At 48.5% G+C, this 15,753-nt stretch overlaps 1 protein-coding gene across 4 annotated transcripts in view; it reads left to right on the forward strand.

The window, feature by feature from the left end:
- Positions 1-588: 588 nt before the first annotated feature.
- The window catches only part of LOC136628323 (transducin-like enhancer protein 1), a 57,066-nt gene continuing 41,901 nt past the window's right edge, over positions 589-15,753 (forward strand). For 3 of the 4 annotated variants that reach the window (XM_066604132.1, XM_066604133.1, XM_066604134.1), the window contains exons 1-4: positions 589-1,081; positions 3,352-3,452; positions 8,343-8,406; positions 8,498-8,542. In XM_066604132.1, coding sequence (XP_066460229.1) covers positions 1,058-1,081; positions 3,352-3,452; positions 8,343-8,406; positions 8,498-8,542 — 234 coding nt within the window. In that variant the 5' untranslated portion in view covers positions 589-1,057. The remainder of the gene's footprint in view (positions 1,082-3,351; positions 3,453-8,342; positions 8,407-8,497; positions 8,543-15,753) is intronic. The other variant, XM_066604131.1, reaches the window with a different exon arrangement.

Below are 15,753 nucleotides of genomic sequence, written 5' to 3' on the forward strand. Positions count from 1 at the left end.
TCTATCCACAGGGGCCAATGGCTTATATGGCCTGCTAGCCCCGACCCCTCACTAGCATTGCTGGGGGGTCGGCAAGCAGAGACCACCAGAATGGAGGCGCTTCTGTCCTTTCAAGGTTGTTGCTGCCAGCTCTCCATTGACTTCTATGGATGCCATCTGCTGGTTGGAGAGCCCCTTGTACCCCTCCGTGCTGGCGCTGTATATATACTACACTAGCCCCCTCGCTTCCACTAATGTCGGGGGGCTCCGCTACAATCTCGCCGCTCGCCCATTCTAAACACACACGCCGCTGACGCTCTCGGCCCCACGTTACTTTGATTGACAGTCAAGCAGCTACTTCTCCATCTCCCCGTCCCTCCCACCCCGCCTGCCACATAGCTCCGCCCTTCCCCTCACACTATTGGTTGTTTGTTGCGCCCTGCAGTCCGGGTGGAAGGCTTCCCCGAGAACGACAAGGGGAGACCGTTGATTGGCTGTATGGTGTAAGTCTACGTCATGACCCCACGTTGGTCCAGCGGGGCTGTGATTGGCTGCGGCGCTCAGAACCTTGCATGGGTTGGGCGGGGCCGGGTTCTGGTTAGCTGGAGGAGTGTGAAACCGCGTGTTAATGTAACCAGTTGTGGAACGGAGAGGGCGGCCCGAGTTCTGTGTCCCGTGCTGCTGCTGGGAGTCTCCGCCGAGGCCTTGGATTGCGCGGCGGCTGTTGTGTGGCTCCCGTACTTTGTACCGGCGGGGGATAAGCGGGCGGAGCCGCTAGGAAGCCGACGGAGTCTTTGTTGTTTGCCGGGATCTTCTCCAGCTGGATGCCTCCTCCTCCGGCCATGACCCCCCGCCGCCGTTGCTGATGCTCGGGGACCCCCGGATACAGCGCCCCCAGCCTTGTGGATCTACCGCCGGGAAAGTTTAGTGGAAAGCCCCGTTCTCCCGAGACAAAGGACGCCCGGAGGCGGCGGCGGGATGCCCGCTGCCCGGAGCTTGTAGCCGCACTGTTACTGGAGTTACCGGGAAGTCGCCGAGAATTGAGCTTCAGCGGAGTAAAGCGGCGGCGGGGAGAGCCATGTTTCCCCAGAGCAGACACCCGGTGAGTGTGGGGCCCGGGGGGCTGCCAGCTGTTACCGCCCCGCCACCAGCATTGTCTCGCCGTTATGTGGCTGCCAATTAGCGGTAACTTCCTGCTCGGTGCCAGCGCGGAGTCCCCACGTGGGGAGAGCTCGGCCCCTCGCCTCTCTGCTGCCCCCTGGCTGCTGTCACGGCGCGGTGACTGATGACAGATCAGCGGGGAGGGGGGGTTGGATGACATCTGCTGGGGCTGAGCTGGCTGCTCTCAGAGAACAATAGACCGCCTTGACCCCTCCTAGGGGGCTTTTTTTTCTGGTCCCTATTATGTATTTTTATGTGCAGATGCGGTCTGTAAAACGCAGCGGTTTTGCATCCGTATTCACTATTTTGCGCACGCTAAAAAAAGTAAGACAAAATTCACGCCACTTTGCAGTAGTTTTTTTTTTTTTTTTTTGGAAAAGTTTTTTGTTTTTTTTTGCGCACCCATGTTTCTGTTGGCGCTTTTTAGTGTGTAAAATGGGATATGATGTGTTTTTTGGTTTTTGCGCACGTGAAACACATTTGAATCCCCCAGTGGTGGTCTTATTGGGCTCATTCGCGTTGGGTGTAATAATGCGCACTTTGCTTTTTACACTCGCTATCCGGACAGCGCAGGGCGCCTCTGGTTTCTAACTGGATTGTTGTGACGCGTGCGGAAAAAAAAAAAAATGCAGCACCTCCTGTTTTGTATTGGCAGATGTTTGTGTGAATGAGCCCCAGTACAGATGAGAATTGCGCTGTCCGTGCGGTGAAGGTGTATCCAGAGCTGTGAGGCCTAGGAGCCTCAGACGCCTTGTGGTAGCGGCGCTCGCTGCGTGCAGCTGTCGGGCTTATTTACACTGGCGTTTGGTCCGTGATATGCGCAGTGTTTACTGCATGTATATACGTGGATTTGTTGTGTGTGTTCTGCACATGTATCCACTTCGTGTTTTTTTTGTTTTTTTTTTGTTTTTAAAATGTGCGCAAAAAACCCGCAAAAAGTCCAAATTGACCACCTTTGCCAGGAAAGAGTGGTTAAACACAGCGAATACGCATGCGACTGTGTTTTACGCCATCTGTTAGACTTATGGGCGGTTCTGGTTTGCGATACCAAACAAAATACGGCGCGCTGTGTTTTTAATGCGCGTAAAAACGTACGTTTGAACAACCCAGTGCAAATGAATGGGCCGTCTGCTGACTATTACGCACATAAAGTGCGCACGTAATACGGACTGAAGACGCATCTGTGCGAATGAGCCCTTAGGCTGGGTTCACACAGGGCGGATTCCCATCGGAAATCTCGCGGTTTGGCCACAGCAAAAACCGCAAGATTTCCGCCGGGAGAAGCGCCGTGGTTTAAGCCGCGGCGGCTTTGAAGCGGTCCGGCCGCATGCTTTTCCGTTGCGGCTGGCGCTCCATAGAGGAGAGCGCGGCCGTAACATAAACAAAAAACCGACTGTAAACAGACATGCTCAACCTTTTGAAACCGCGGCGGCCGCAGCCGCGGTTTCGACCGGATTTACCGCAGCGGATTAGCCGTCCCGTGTGGACAAGGTTTCTCAGAAACCTCGTCCACATAGCTGGCAAATCCCGAGATTAGCGGCCGCGGGCGGATCTGCTGCGGCAGAACCGCGACAAATCCGCCCTGTGTGAATGCAGCCTTAGGCTGTATTTACACGGGCGTGTTTTCTTTTTTTTCCCCTCTTCCTTCTGCGGGTTCTGTCCAGTTGCGAGATGGATAGAATTTGCGCACGAATACAACCCATTCAGTTGAGTGGCTTAATTCGCCCAAACTTCTCTAATTACGTGCAATGCGTTTTTACTGCGTGTTACTATGGCGACCACATGAAAAAACAAAGTGCAGAGCGTGAAAAATGTGCATGTAAACCGGATGCGAATCGCATGTGGAACTCAGGAAACGCGTAACAAATGCTTGAAGAATTGCGTGGAAAGCGGTAGTTTTTTCCCTGACCTATGGCGGTGGCCCTTGTGACGTAGGTGGCGTCACGGGACGGGACGCGCTGCCGGCAGGGTGCAGGGGAGGTCTTGGCACAATGTGCGGAGAACAATCCTGGCTGTGTTTGCGCCGGCGCTGCAGGGGTTAATCAGCATTCCTGCTTTGCTTGGCAAGTGAGATGGAAACCTGTGTTGGTGGCTTCTCTGTGGGCATAGACTGCGGGGTATGATGTCTGCGCCGCCGCCAGGATCACTCAGGTGGGAGCCGGACTGCAGCTTGTGCTTTAATATTTAATGTGGTGTCTTGTGGCTCCGCAGACGCCGCACCAGGCCGCAGGCCAGCCCTTCAAGTTCACCATCCCAGAGTCCTTGGACCGCATCAAGGAGGAATTCCAGTTTCTTCAAGCGCAGTATCACAGGTGAGCAGCTCCAAGGAGGTGGGAGGGTTCTACATCTTGTGTACAGGTGAGCGGGGTGTACTTTCAGGTCATACTCAGTACAGGTGAGCGTCTACAAGGAGGTGGGAGGGTTCTACATCTTGTGTACAGGTGAGCGGGGTGTACTTTCAGGTCATACTCGGTACAGGTGAGCGGCTCCAAGGTGGGAGGGTTCTACATCTTGTGTACAGGTGAGCGGGGTGTACTTTTAGGTCATTCTCTGCACAGGTGAGGCTCTACATCTTGTGTACAGGTGAGCGGGGTGTACTTTCAGGTCATACTCGGTACAGGTGAGCGGCTCCAAGGAGGTGGGAGGGTTCTACATCTTGTGTACAGGTGAGCGGGGTGTACTTTCAGGTCATTCTCGGCACAGGTGGGAGGGTTCTATATCTTGTGTACAGGTGAGCGGGGTGTACTTTCAGGTCATTCTCGGCACAGGTGGGAGGGTTCTATATCTTGTGTACAGGTGAGCGGGGTGTACTTTCAGGTCATTCTCGGTTCAGGTGAGCAGCTCCAAGGAGGTGGGAGGGCTCTACATCTTGTGTACTGGTGAGCGGGGTATACTTTCAGGTCATTCTCGGCACAGGTGAGCGTCTACAAGGAGGTGGGAGGGTTCTACATCTTGTGTACAGGTGAGCGGGGTATACTTTCAGGTCATTCTCGGCACAGGTGGGAGGGTTCTACCTCTTGTGTACAGGTGAGCGGGGTGTACTTTCAGGTCATTCTCGGCACAGGTGGGAGGGCTCTAACCCTTGTGTACAGGTGAGCGGGGTGTACTTTCAGGTCATTCTCGGCATAGGTGGGAGGGTTCTACCTCTTGTGTACAGGTGAGCGGGGTGTACTTTCAGATCTTTCTCGGCATAGGTGAGTTTTCTGCCCAAGTTCCGCCAGCCCTGAGATGGGCAGAACTCAAATGGGTTTGTTGAAACTAGTAATTTTCACTCTCAAGCAAGATTAGGACATGCAGTACCCTACATGCGGGTGGTGTCCGTGCCCGGTCTGATCCCAGCTGCGTATTAGGCCCAATGTACACGGGTAGATTTGACTTGTGGAATCCGCACAGGGCACCCGTGGGAAGATCGGCAGTTTAGGCCGTCCATAGGGAAGCATAGGCGTCCGCACCTCAATTAACATATGTGGATTTGTTTTCTGGATTCCGCAATGGAAACCGTCCAATCCACGGTGCGTCCGCTATTGACATTGCAGATTCTGTAGGGGGGAAAAAAAACCCCAAACTGCCCGGCATATGTGTGCCAGTTGGCATTTCTGCACACATCCGTAGTACAGAAAATAGAAGGCCCAGACAGGTGGGGGCCGAGGGTGGAAATGGCTGTCTGTACCACAACACACCCAAATCTGCAGGGCTACTGCAAACTTTGATGCAAATTGAAAAAGGGCCTGTCACCTCCCTCCATCACCATGAACTAACTTATGGTGCTGTGTGATATTTAAATATCTACTCCCCCACTTCCTGGTTCCCGCAGTGCCTCTACCGAAGAGCGTGTGCCGCATGGCCTCCCGTAGACTTCTATGGTAAAGTGCACAGTGCTGTGCATGGCACGATCTGGCGGTAACAATGTCGGGACCAGGGAGCCGATCAACTAAAAAAAAAAATTAAAATTGGACTGTGACTTTTTCTTCTTGCAGCTAATTCAGGCCTGTGTGGCACCCTCACCCACCCGATGAACAGGTAGACCAACACGCCCTTGTATCCCATGGTGATAAGGGCTGTACACATTCTGTTTTAGCCGCCCGTCCAATGTATACATTTTAGGGCTTATTCACACGGCGGGTCGGGCCAGGAGCAGTGCACAGAGTACCCGCCCCCTCTGTTTATAATGGGCGGGGTGGGATGGGGGTGGAGCTACGGCTTAACTTTCTGTAAGATACAAAAGTTTAACACACCGCTACAAAGTCCAGTAGTCAGCAGATTTGTTTCATTCGCTATATGGGAATGAACTGTTTCCATACTTATGCCTTAAAAGTGCTCAACTGCAAAACTTTATGCAGACTTTACAGTGAAAGTGTTTAAAAATGGACACAATGTATGAAAACTTGCGTATGTTTAACATATACACTAAACATATGCTTAACATTTGCTATGTTCACGTACGTTTACTGCATGCGCCAAACACGAGTTCAAAACGTTATGTGAGCCGTCCCTAAAACAGAGCAGCCATAATGATGCATTACAAGTAGTCGCGCGCAGCAGGCGGATCACAAGCCGCTTCTGAGTCGCTACTTGACTTGCGCATTTCATTCCTTCCCTGCACGCTGCATTCCCCTGCATCCCCAGTAGGTGGCGATGCTCAGCAGACGTCTGTTGTTCTCCCTGCACCATTGTTTTCCGAGTGGCTCGTCCTGTACAAATAAACTTGTCTGTGCTGTTTTCTACCTGCCTGAGAACTGTCAATATTTGCTCTTCATTTTGTAACAAAATCTTGACTTGAAAACACCAGATGAGTCAAAGCTGTTTACCTCCCGGAGCCGCTTAGCCGTAATAAGGCTTTGTTTAAATAGGAAATTAGTTACTGTGTAGAAAACTGGCTGCAGCACACGCGGGCGGAAGTGATGGGGACGGCAGGAATTGGGCACAAGTGTCGCTGTCCCAGTACTCGCCTGCTTTTAGGGGGCAGTCACACTTCTGCAGCCGCCCCAGTGCTATGAATGGAGTTGGCAAAAACCCCTGCAGCGTGTGACTGTACCCTGATTGGGGGGGGGAGGGTAGTAACCATCGCTTGGCATGAGTAATACTACTGGCATCTCTTGCAGGACTTTGAGCCATAGTTTAGCGAATGTCTTTTTTTGGCTTTAGCATAAATTGGGTTCCCTCAAACGACTTTGAGCTATTAATGTGTTCACACCTGCAGTAAAAGTAGTGTTTTTCGTGTTTTTTTTTTTTTTTTTTTTTTTTTTTTAATATGCAGTTTTTGAGGCAAGACCAGGAGTGGATCAAAGAAATGGGGTCCGTTCTAGATTCTTTCTCTCCTTTTATGGTCCTTATCTGGTTTTGGCTTTAAAAACTGTACCGAAAAGCCTTAAATCAACGCCACACTTACAATATGGTACTTTCCAAAACCTCTTGGGGGGGGGACGGGTTACTGTAGTATCAACGCTTTTCTGTACCTCAATGGGCTTACTGTGAGCACATGGTAATCAGGAACATGCTTGTTTGTATAGGCTGCATGGCCTTATCAAGGGGGTTTTCTTTCCTTAAGGGGTTTTCTGAGTAAAATCTGTTGGCGAAGTCTCCTCCTGTTCTGAGATGGATCATCAGTAGCCTTTACTGGAAAACCCCTTTAAATTTGATATGGTGCCTATATGATTCAAATTTTGAGGATTGGCTGTGCCTGTTTTACCCTTGTATACCAAGCATTGAGCTGCACCGAGTTCTCGGGCTTCCCAACAACCTTGATATAGAAGACGCCGCCTGGCAGTGTGCAACACCAAGTCTGACAACGACTCCGGATTAGTTCTTGTTGTACTAACTACCCCTTTCCACTATTGGATTCACTGGCCCTTTCATGGTTGGAGCTTCCCTGTATGGATATTAGACGCATGACCCCGGAGTGCAGCATAAAGTCAGTTTCAGTGGGAATCTACATTAGAATGGGAAAAGCAAGCGACTTCGGAGAAGGCCCGGTCATCGGTGCTGGAATAGTTGGGGCCCGGATTTCACTGCCAACCGCGTGGGATTTTCTTGGTTCGAGGACAAACATCTAGCGACATGGGAACCTGTGGATATAAACAAGGTGTCAATAAAAGGGGTCATTAGGATGTCAGGAATTGTTCTGGTGAACAGGTGGGGCACGTTCAAGTAAACGGCACCCAAATGCAATGCCGGTGGCTCCAGCAGGGTCCAAACACACAAGTCATCGTTCCCTACCACAGATGTGCTATCACCAGTTCCATTGCTGTCTAAGAGGAACCGAAAGGGAAGAATCCACTGCGGAGAAAAGTGCATAAATTGGATCACTGAGCAGTTGGGGGAAAAAAAGAATTTGGCGCAAGAAGCATGAATTGCTGAACCCTTCCTGTCAGGTGGCACCAGCTCCAGTAATGCTATGGTAAATAGTTTTGATGACTCACCATGGTCCAATATTCCTGAAGGAACTATTTCTTGACGAATTGCTGAAGACCCAAGGAGGTTCAATGCGCTACTGGATGGTATCACTAATGAAATGGCAGCTTGCTGTATAAGGGACTTTGCACATGAGGGCAACAAAGCAACCTGTGTAGCACCAATCTGGGTAAACATTGTTACTTGGGTCTAACTTTTTCTTGGATTTTTTTTTTTTGTGTGGTGAAATGTCTGATGCATAAAATCCACAGCAAACCTGCACCTCATGGTGTGCGCTTCATGCTTTGCATTGCAGTGGGTGAAATCCGTGCTCCAATCCCTAGTAAGCTGTACAGTGTCCTCTTTGTACCTTTAGTAATGGTAATAGGTGTGAGAGCACCTTGTAAAGTTTTTGTCTAAAGTACTTACAACATTTAGGAAAGACTTAACAGTGAGGATCCATTCGATGGGACCCTCCCTGATCTCGAACAGGGAACTCCCGCATGAATGGGGCAGTGGTCGGGCATGCACGCTGCTGCTGCACTCGTTTCAGTGTGCATGCCCGAGATTGCCAGCTGCTTGAACTTGCTATCTTCAGTACTCCCACTAAAATGGATGGAACTGCAGTGTGATGTGTGCCTGCTGCTCCATTCCTTTTTGGGACCCCTGGTTTCAGAAACCTATTCCCTATCCTGTGCCTAGGAGAAAACGTTTATCTACTTTAGGGTGTCCTTTTACCCACTGCGTGTTCATGAAAACCTGTTATACATAAGTAGTGTATAATTTTTTTTCTTTTTTTTTTTCTTCTACAGCCTTAAGTTGGAATGTGAAAAACTGGCAAGCGAAAAAACGGAGATGCAGCGGCATTATGTGATGGTAAGTCGCCTTCTGCTCCCATGTATTCGCCTCTTTGAGCTTCTGCTTAGTTCGGTGTAGTCATGTTGTTTTCTTCTTCTTCTTGCAACAGTATTACGAGATGTCCTATGGACTGAACATTGAAATGCACAAACAGGTAGGTGGTGTAATGCATTGTTACTTCTATTACTTCTAATACCGCCTTAAACTGCAGGTAGTGAAACTTGTCTGAGGTTCTGTATAGACTTGTGGTTGGGTATTTAACTACCACCATGGGGCTCGCTACAGTTTGATGCACTTAGAAGTTAGTATTAACCCTCTTCAATCCAATTTGTATCCTGGTTTTCCTAGAGGGCTTACTCTTTTTCTGCTGTTATACAACAGCGCTATCTGCTGGCTAAAGCCAATACTGCATGAGGTGACACATTGGATAGGCTCCAACAGCAGAGAGGCTGGCAATATGCAGTAAGAGAACCCCGACGGACGTCTTCCAACATCGGAGCTGTACAGCCTTAAATCATAATGTCTTCAGACGTCAGACAGTGGATTGGAAAGGGTTAAAGTCAAAAATGAGTTTTGTAATAGTTGTAGGTGTTTGGAAGTGTTGTGATCCCTTCAGGCGCGTGTTGAAAGCGAAAGGTTGTGTCTTCCTAAAGTTAATGACCGTCTCCCCTCTTCCCGTTCCCCTCGCCGTATTACTACTTGGCGCCGTTTCCTCGCCGTATCAAGTTGAGCGCATTAACTTTGTACTTCTCAAGTGCTGAGACTTTCCAATAGGTCACTGGAATTGCAAACTTGAGGTATGGGCTTTTGGTTTGCGTGTTCCCATAAAATTCTCACTTCTGACCACGCTAATGGTGAATAAAAAGAGTATTGAACTGGAACAAGGCACTAAGGGCCTCCTATGAGAAGAGCAGCTAAATGATTGCTCAACCCAGAGGACCCTCAATTGAGCTTGTATTGTCTGCCAAAGAAAGCATTAATGCCGGGGTGTAAGTATTCAGCAGATATGCTGACGCTCCACTTTTTCATCGAGATGATGGTACAATAAGTCTTTAAGAAATCGATCGGCTCTTAAAAAAGATTATCATTAGATGAAGTTGCACAGTTGGACACATTTCAAAGTGCAACAATACACTTCGTGCTTGATGTATATGTGCTACTCCGTCTGAAATTCTTGTTTCATTAAATTAAAGAGCATGGCTGACCGACCAGGGCACAGCAGAGAAATTGATTAGTTCAGCCTTCAGGTCTTGAGTATATTCAAAGACCTTTAGCAAGCAATTGTAAGGAGCCGAGTTTCTGTGGGGGGTTTTCTTGGTGTAGATGTAGCTGTAGGGTAGACATTAGCATTCACATGGAAACGCTTCCAAGAAAGGTGCTTTTGTTCATTGCTCGGGGTCACGCAGGTTCTCGCGGAGGCAGATCGCGCGCTACACGTTTGCATCCTCGTTGGGGGGATATTCGTCAGTGCCGCGCTAATGTCTTCATCATGTCACAAGGTCTACTCCTTTAGTGGCTGATAGAATAACCTGCTCTTTATCGACACTTTGTACCGTCTACTTGGAAAGAAGGATTGGCCGAGGAGCGGCGGCGGTTTACCTCTTTATCCGGGATGTTTTCTTTCGGTTGCAGCCATTCATAATTGTAAGGAGACATTTGGTAGCTAGTAATCATAATTCTTATTAAAGCTGGTGACGTGTAGACCCCAGGGTGCAGGCAGGCTCAAATTGATGCTTTTTGCTGACTGATCACCAGCATGGCCTAAGTGCTCATTATGTTGTAGAGGGCCTTTGGAGCACTCATTACGTTTGACAGGAATTCTCTCTAGGGGAAAACTGGGCATTAGCTCGACTCCTGACAGGCTGGAATTATTCCTGCTTTATGGCTTATAACCAAATGGTAGCAAGGAATCATCTGGGGACACAAAAAATGTCATTTCTGACAACATCTTTGTTACTGGGAAGAGGGGCCGAGGCAATCCGCAGAGACGCCGTTAACATTCTTACACCCCGCTTGCTGTGTAGACGCTTCACGTACATTTAGTGAAAGCGGCTGTCACTGGGATGCGGGAACGCATATGTTCTTGGTAAATATCTGCAGACTTGCCATGGCTGTGTGCATTACAGCAATCCCCCCCCTATGTAAAGTCGGCACATCTGTCTGTAGTATATAGTTTGTGTCTGCAGGATTATATGGGGTCTCTTGTAACTTTTATTGCCTTATCCTGAAGAAGGCTTTAGTGTAAGATGAGACCCCCAGCCGATGGTTAAGTAACCCCTAGGAGGTTGATCACAAAGCCTTTTTGAGGAGCCATAAAATTGCCCTTCTAAACAGTGTTCTGCCTTGCTGAAGCGGTCGTCGGATCTTGCTTCCTCTGCGTGGATGGGGGTAACGTCTGGGGCTTAATCAGCATTTTAAATGCCTCTATAATTCTGACCTCTCAGCCATCTGCTATTGAGATTTGCATTGTGGAATGGGCTGGTTGAGCCCCGTGTGTCGCAGAGTGTTAGGGCAGCAGTATGCTGTCCCAAGCTCTCGCTCACGACCTGAAGGTTGTGGGTTCAATCCCTGAATGGTTAGCCGGTTCAAAGGCTTCCTGAGGTCAGTGAAATGAGTACCCAGCTTGCTGGGGGGTAAAAGATGACTGGGGAAGGCAATGGCAAACCAATCCGCAAAATGTCTGCCAAGAAAACGACACCTCAGTGATGACTCTGTGCTTGCACCAGGGGGCTGTACCTTTACCCACCATGGGCTGATTAGTGCAGAGTTCTTTCATGTTTTGCATATTACACTTGGTTAACCCTTTGCAATCCAATTTTGGATTTAGGGTTTCCTAGGGGGTTTTCGCTTTGTGCCATTATACAATGGTGCCATCTGCTGGCTAGAGCCAGTACTGCAGTATGTGACATGCTGGAGAGGCCCCCAACAATAAAGCGGCAAAGTAATCTACAGTAAGAATACCCTGCCGGACGTCTTCCGACACCGAAGCTGTACAGCCTACAATCAGAATGTCTTTAGATGTCAGTGGATTGGAAATGGTTAATAAATTGCTTAACCCCTTTGTGACTGCAATATGCCTTTAACTGACCTCATTAATGACCTCGCTAACCTTCAGATGCATCTTTTTAAGGCATTGGCTTAGCGGACTACTGATAGGCTGGTTCCTGCTCTAACAGCCAGGAGCAGAGCAAACTTAGTCTCTGGCAGTTTAACCCCACATATGCCACAATCATTAGCAATTGCAGCAGATGACAGGGAGGGTCGGAACCTTCTGTCACTCATCGGCACCCCACAGTGTGATTGCAAGATGGCAATTGTTTCCCATGGCACCTGGAAGCCTTCATGCCAGCCATGTAATGCAGCCTATTAAATTCTGCCAGAGGCAGGGTCTTATAGAGTAGCAGGCTGCTGTCATAGGCTTAGAATGCACTACTAAGTAATGCAGTGTACGATCAAGGTTCTCGCTCATCCAGTTGGCATAACAAACGAACGCCCGCTCGTCGTATTTCACATAGGAGTGTGAAAACACTAAATGACTAGTGCACAACATGAGAATCGCGCGGTTTAAACAGGCTGGACGAGCTGGTGATGACTCCACCAGCTCAGGTGAACGAAAATCATGAGACTTTCATCCCATTTAAGAGGGCCTTCAATGACCCTCCAATTTTGGTAAGAAAATATCCCGAGATGAAAGAGACTACCTGTACGTCTTGTGTTTTTTTTTTTTTTTTAGTTTTTTTTTTTTCTACCACTGGTTCTAGGCTCTGTTTTTGGCTGTTGAAGATGGTTGCTGCAACTTCCTAGCAATGCACACTGCTCTGTTCGGACAGAGCTAATCACGTGACCACCTCTAGCCAATCAGGATACTGGTAGTGTAGGGATTGGGTAATCTGAAGATTGCAGGCAATCTTGGACAGCCAAAAACTAAACCTGGTACTGGCGGATGGTAGGGAGGGATGGAGGAGAGCTGCAGGTAGCGTACCCCCTTCCTGTCCTGGGGCAGAATCTTGTCCCAAAACCTGGAGGGTTGCTTTAAATGTCAGTATTGTTAATTGTGTATTGACAGTGCAGCAATGGGAATCTGAATTCCCTACTGCCCGATCCCTTTTATGGGCGTTGGCCAATTACTAGTTAAACAAAAAACTTTGTAAATGAGGTTCTGAGTAACTTGCTAATATACATTTTGTATTCTTTCACTCGACCTCCTGCACGATGCCCAAGCATCCTGTATTACTATGGAGGAGTGCCGTCTATGGACACGTGTCCCCCTCTAGTCAGCCATCCTATAGACAGAAGGGCAATGAGGGTGGGACAAGGGGGTGGGGCTTCATAAACTGAGCAGGCTGGAGTGGTGTAAGATTACGAAGGACGTTTAAAGGGGTTTCCCACTGCAGCCAATCACTGGCCCTAGCAGTGACCATGGCCAGTGATTGGCTGCAGTAGTCACATGTCTTGGTCAGCAGCAACCAGGAAGGGCAGAGGGGTTGTGAAAGAAATTTAAGTGGTGGGAAAACCCTGATGTGAGCCACATTTTGCATTATGTTTGCTAAATTTTGATGTGGTTTTGTCTTTAAGATCTGCTTCATGTCAATTCCTTCTGTGGATTTTCCCAGTTTGCAATGTATAGGGTGAAGGCCATGCCAAACGTCCATGTAACCCGTGCAAGTGCCTAGACTCCTGCATGTCCTTGCTGATGGCTCTTCCTCCGCACCCGTCCATACAAGTGCATGTGTTCAGTTGGACCCCTCAATCCTTCCCCTGCCGTCTGGTTACACGGGCCGATGGTCGCTGGTTCTATATTTTGGTCGCTCGGTGGTCATGTGTACACAAGACTACCATCGCCCAAATGAATTCAGCTTCCAGTGATGTGTGCGGTAATCCCTCCGTTTTATGGTGCTTGTTCATTAGTTAGTTAAAACCGTGAGCTGTCTGTAAGCACGTGGGATTCCAGTAATTGGGTTGACGTTGCCAATATCGCTTGTTTTAGCACTTTGCAGGAACGAGTTGGTATGGATTTTTTCAGTTCTAATTAGGGCCACGCCAAATCTGTGGTGGCTGCTTTACATCTGGAAGAAAGCCAAGGAAAAGAACTAATCTGCCATATTTAGACTCTCAATTCTCAATAGGGGAGATCAGGCGTGGGACTTTTTCTGGGGTGTCCGGCAATCGGCGCCTTTGCCATAGTGAACAGCCATATCGAAGCCTTCGGCGCTGGTGTAAACATGCTGGATGGACCCAATTATAATTAGTGTGGTTGGTCTGGTACGTGTCAAAGACCTTAAAGGGGATGTCTGGGGTTATAGAATTTTAAGAAATATATCCAAATCTGTTCAAATAAAAGCAGTGGTACTTGTACAGCCTCTTCCTTGGCAATCCAGCACTGCAGCTACGGTGGTCCTGGTTGTTGAGGTGGTGGTCATTCTAAAACTCAGAACCAAGGGGAATAGAACGGGTAAGTGCTACTGCTTTTATTTTAAGACTTGTGTGTGTTTTTTTTTTTTTTTTGTTAAATCTCATTAATTGTGGTTGTTCGGGTGTTATACAACTTATGCTCTGATAACTTTAGAGCACTTTATAGTGTACAGTGATTGGCTACGCTTACTCATGAGCCATTCCATGCCAAATTATCACAACTCCCAACGGGCCGGCTTACAGATGCAAAGTTCTAGCCCTCAGCGATACATGGTAGTCATACAGCAGGCGGGGTAATGGTACCGAGGCAGTCCAAAGATGCCGTGTAAATCTGTCCAACTATTGCAAGTTTGTAGGTTTGGCACAAGTTGCGCTACTTCCTACTTTTCACCATTGTTTTGCAGCTATAGGCCGCCTGCAGACGAGCGGGTCGGATCCGGCAGCGAGAATTGTCGCCGCGCGATCCGACCCAAGCGCCTGCAGGGACGAGCGCGTACTCACCCGCGCCTGGCGGCCCCGGCTCTTTCATGTGCCGGCTGCCGCGCAGCCGGCGCATGCGCAGACCGGAGCCGGAGGCCGGGTGAGTGCGTGCCCCGCAGAAAATTAAAACATGCCGCGGTTTGTTTGCCGCGCGAGTTTTCACGCGGCCAAACCGCGGCCGTCTGCATAGGAGTGCGTATTTTAATGCACTCCTATGCAAACTTTCAGCGGTGGAAATCCCGCGGGAAATCCCGCAGTGGGATTTCCGCTCGTGTGCAGGCGGCCATATCTGGTGCCTTTTCTGACTTGACAAGCTTATGACCCTTTTCCTAGTTAGTTTTGAAGGCATAAACCTCTGTTCTTTTTGTCATAAATCATTGAGTTTGTCTAAAATGACTTGCGCCAAGATGTTGGCACAACGAACACCAGATTCCTAAAATAGTAGTTAATCTTCCCCATTTGTATATGGTCCAAATACCATGGCTACGACTCGAGATCTGAAGTCCTACTGTCCATACGTGTTAGAAGGCAAGTAGTGCATGCTCGGTTGTGTTCGTTAATGTGAATTACAACCCAAAAACTCTTCTAACAGTTTTCCCCCCTCCTCAGTCACTTTGTTCATAAGTATATTACGTCTGCAGAAAATGTTAGACTTAAACCACAACAAATGTCGTCAGCTGCCGGTACAAACGGGGGCGGTGGTTTTGGAGGATGTCCATCCTGTTTCGGCCAGTGTGAATTTTCATTCATGTGTTTTTGTTTTTTGTAAACTTTAGAAATTCACCATAAAAGGTCAAAGCCAACTTTTGTATTATGTATGGGCACATTTAGTCAACTGATGTCAGAATAAGGGCTTTGGCTATAGTGCTGCTTGCGGGTTCCAGACATCACACCGTTGACCATGGGGGAGTAGTTAAGCGCTTGTTTTCTTTATTGGTTAGTGTGGATTGTTTTGACTCTGAAGACGTTGAGTGATTGCCAGCCACTTACTGGTGGTAGGGTTCTGGTATTTGCTTGCTCTAGCTCTTCACTTAAGTAGTCATGCTATGTCATCTGTTGCTAATTGTAGCCTGTAGTATTTTTATGTCATGACTGATGTCTACGAGCCAAAGGTTGACTTTGTGACAGCATGACACCTGCTTGATTGCTGACATTTTCATCCGCTCAGTTAGTGAAAGCATAATGCCAATTTGGCCATTTTCCTCCCTTAGCCCTTACAAAGTTTTTTCTTCGGAGTATTGTGAAAACAATGTGGTGTCTAACTTGTCAGGCACTCGAGGGTTATCAGGTTTCAAGCTATGGTTAAAAGTTCTGACACGCTAGAGATGTACAAGAGCAAAACTCTTGAGATCTTGACAAGGGTCTTCGGCTGCCAATTGGCTTCATGTCAGCAGCAGTTACAGCTGCTAGCGAGCCGGACGATGGGACAAGTGGCAGGAATATTCCTTCATTAACTTCATAGTTTGGTTCCTA

This window comes from Eleutherodactylus coqui, chromosome 5 (assembly GCF_035609145.1).
Source record: "Eleutherodactylus coqui strain aEleCoq1 chromosome 5, aEleCoq1.hap1, whole genome shotgun sequence".
In the NCBI taxonomy this organism is placed as follows: domain Eukaryota; kingdom Metazoa; phylum Chordata; class Amphibia; order Anura; family Eleutherodactylidae; genus Eleutherodactylus; species Eleutherodactylus coqui.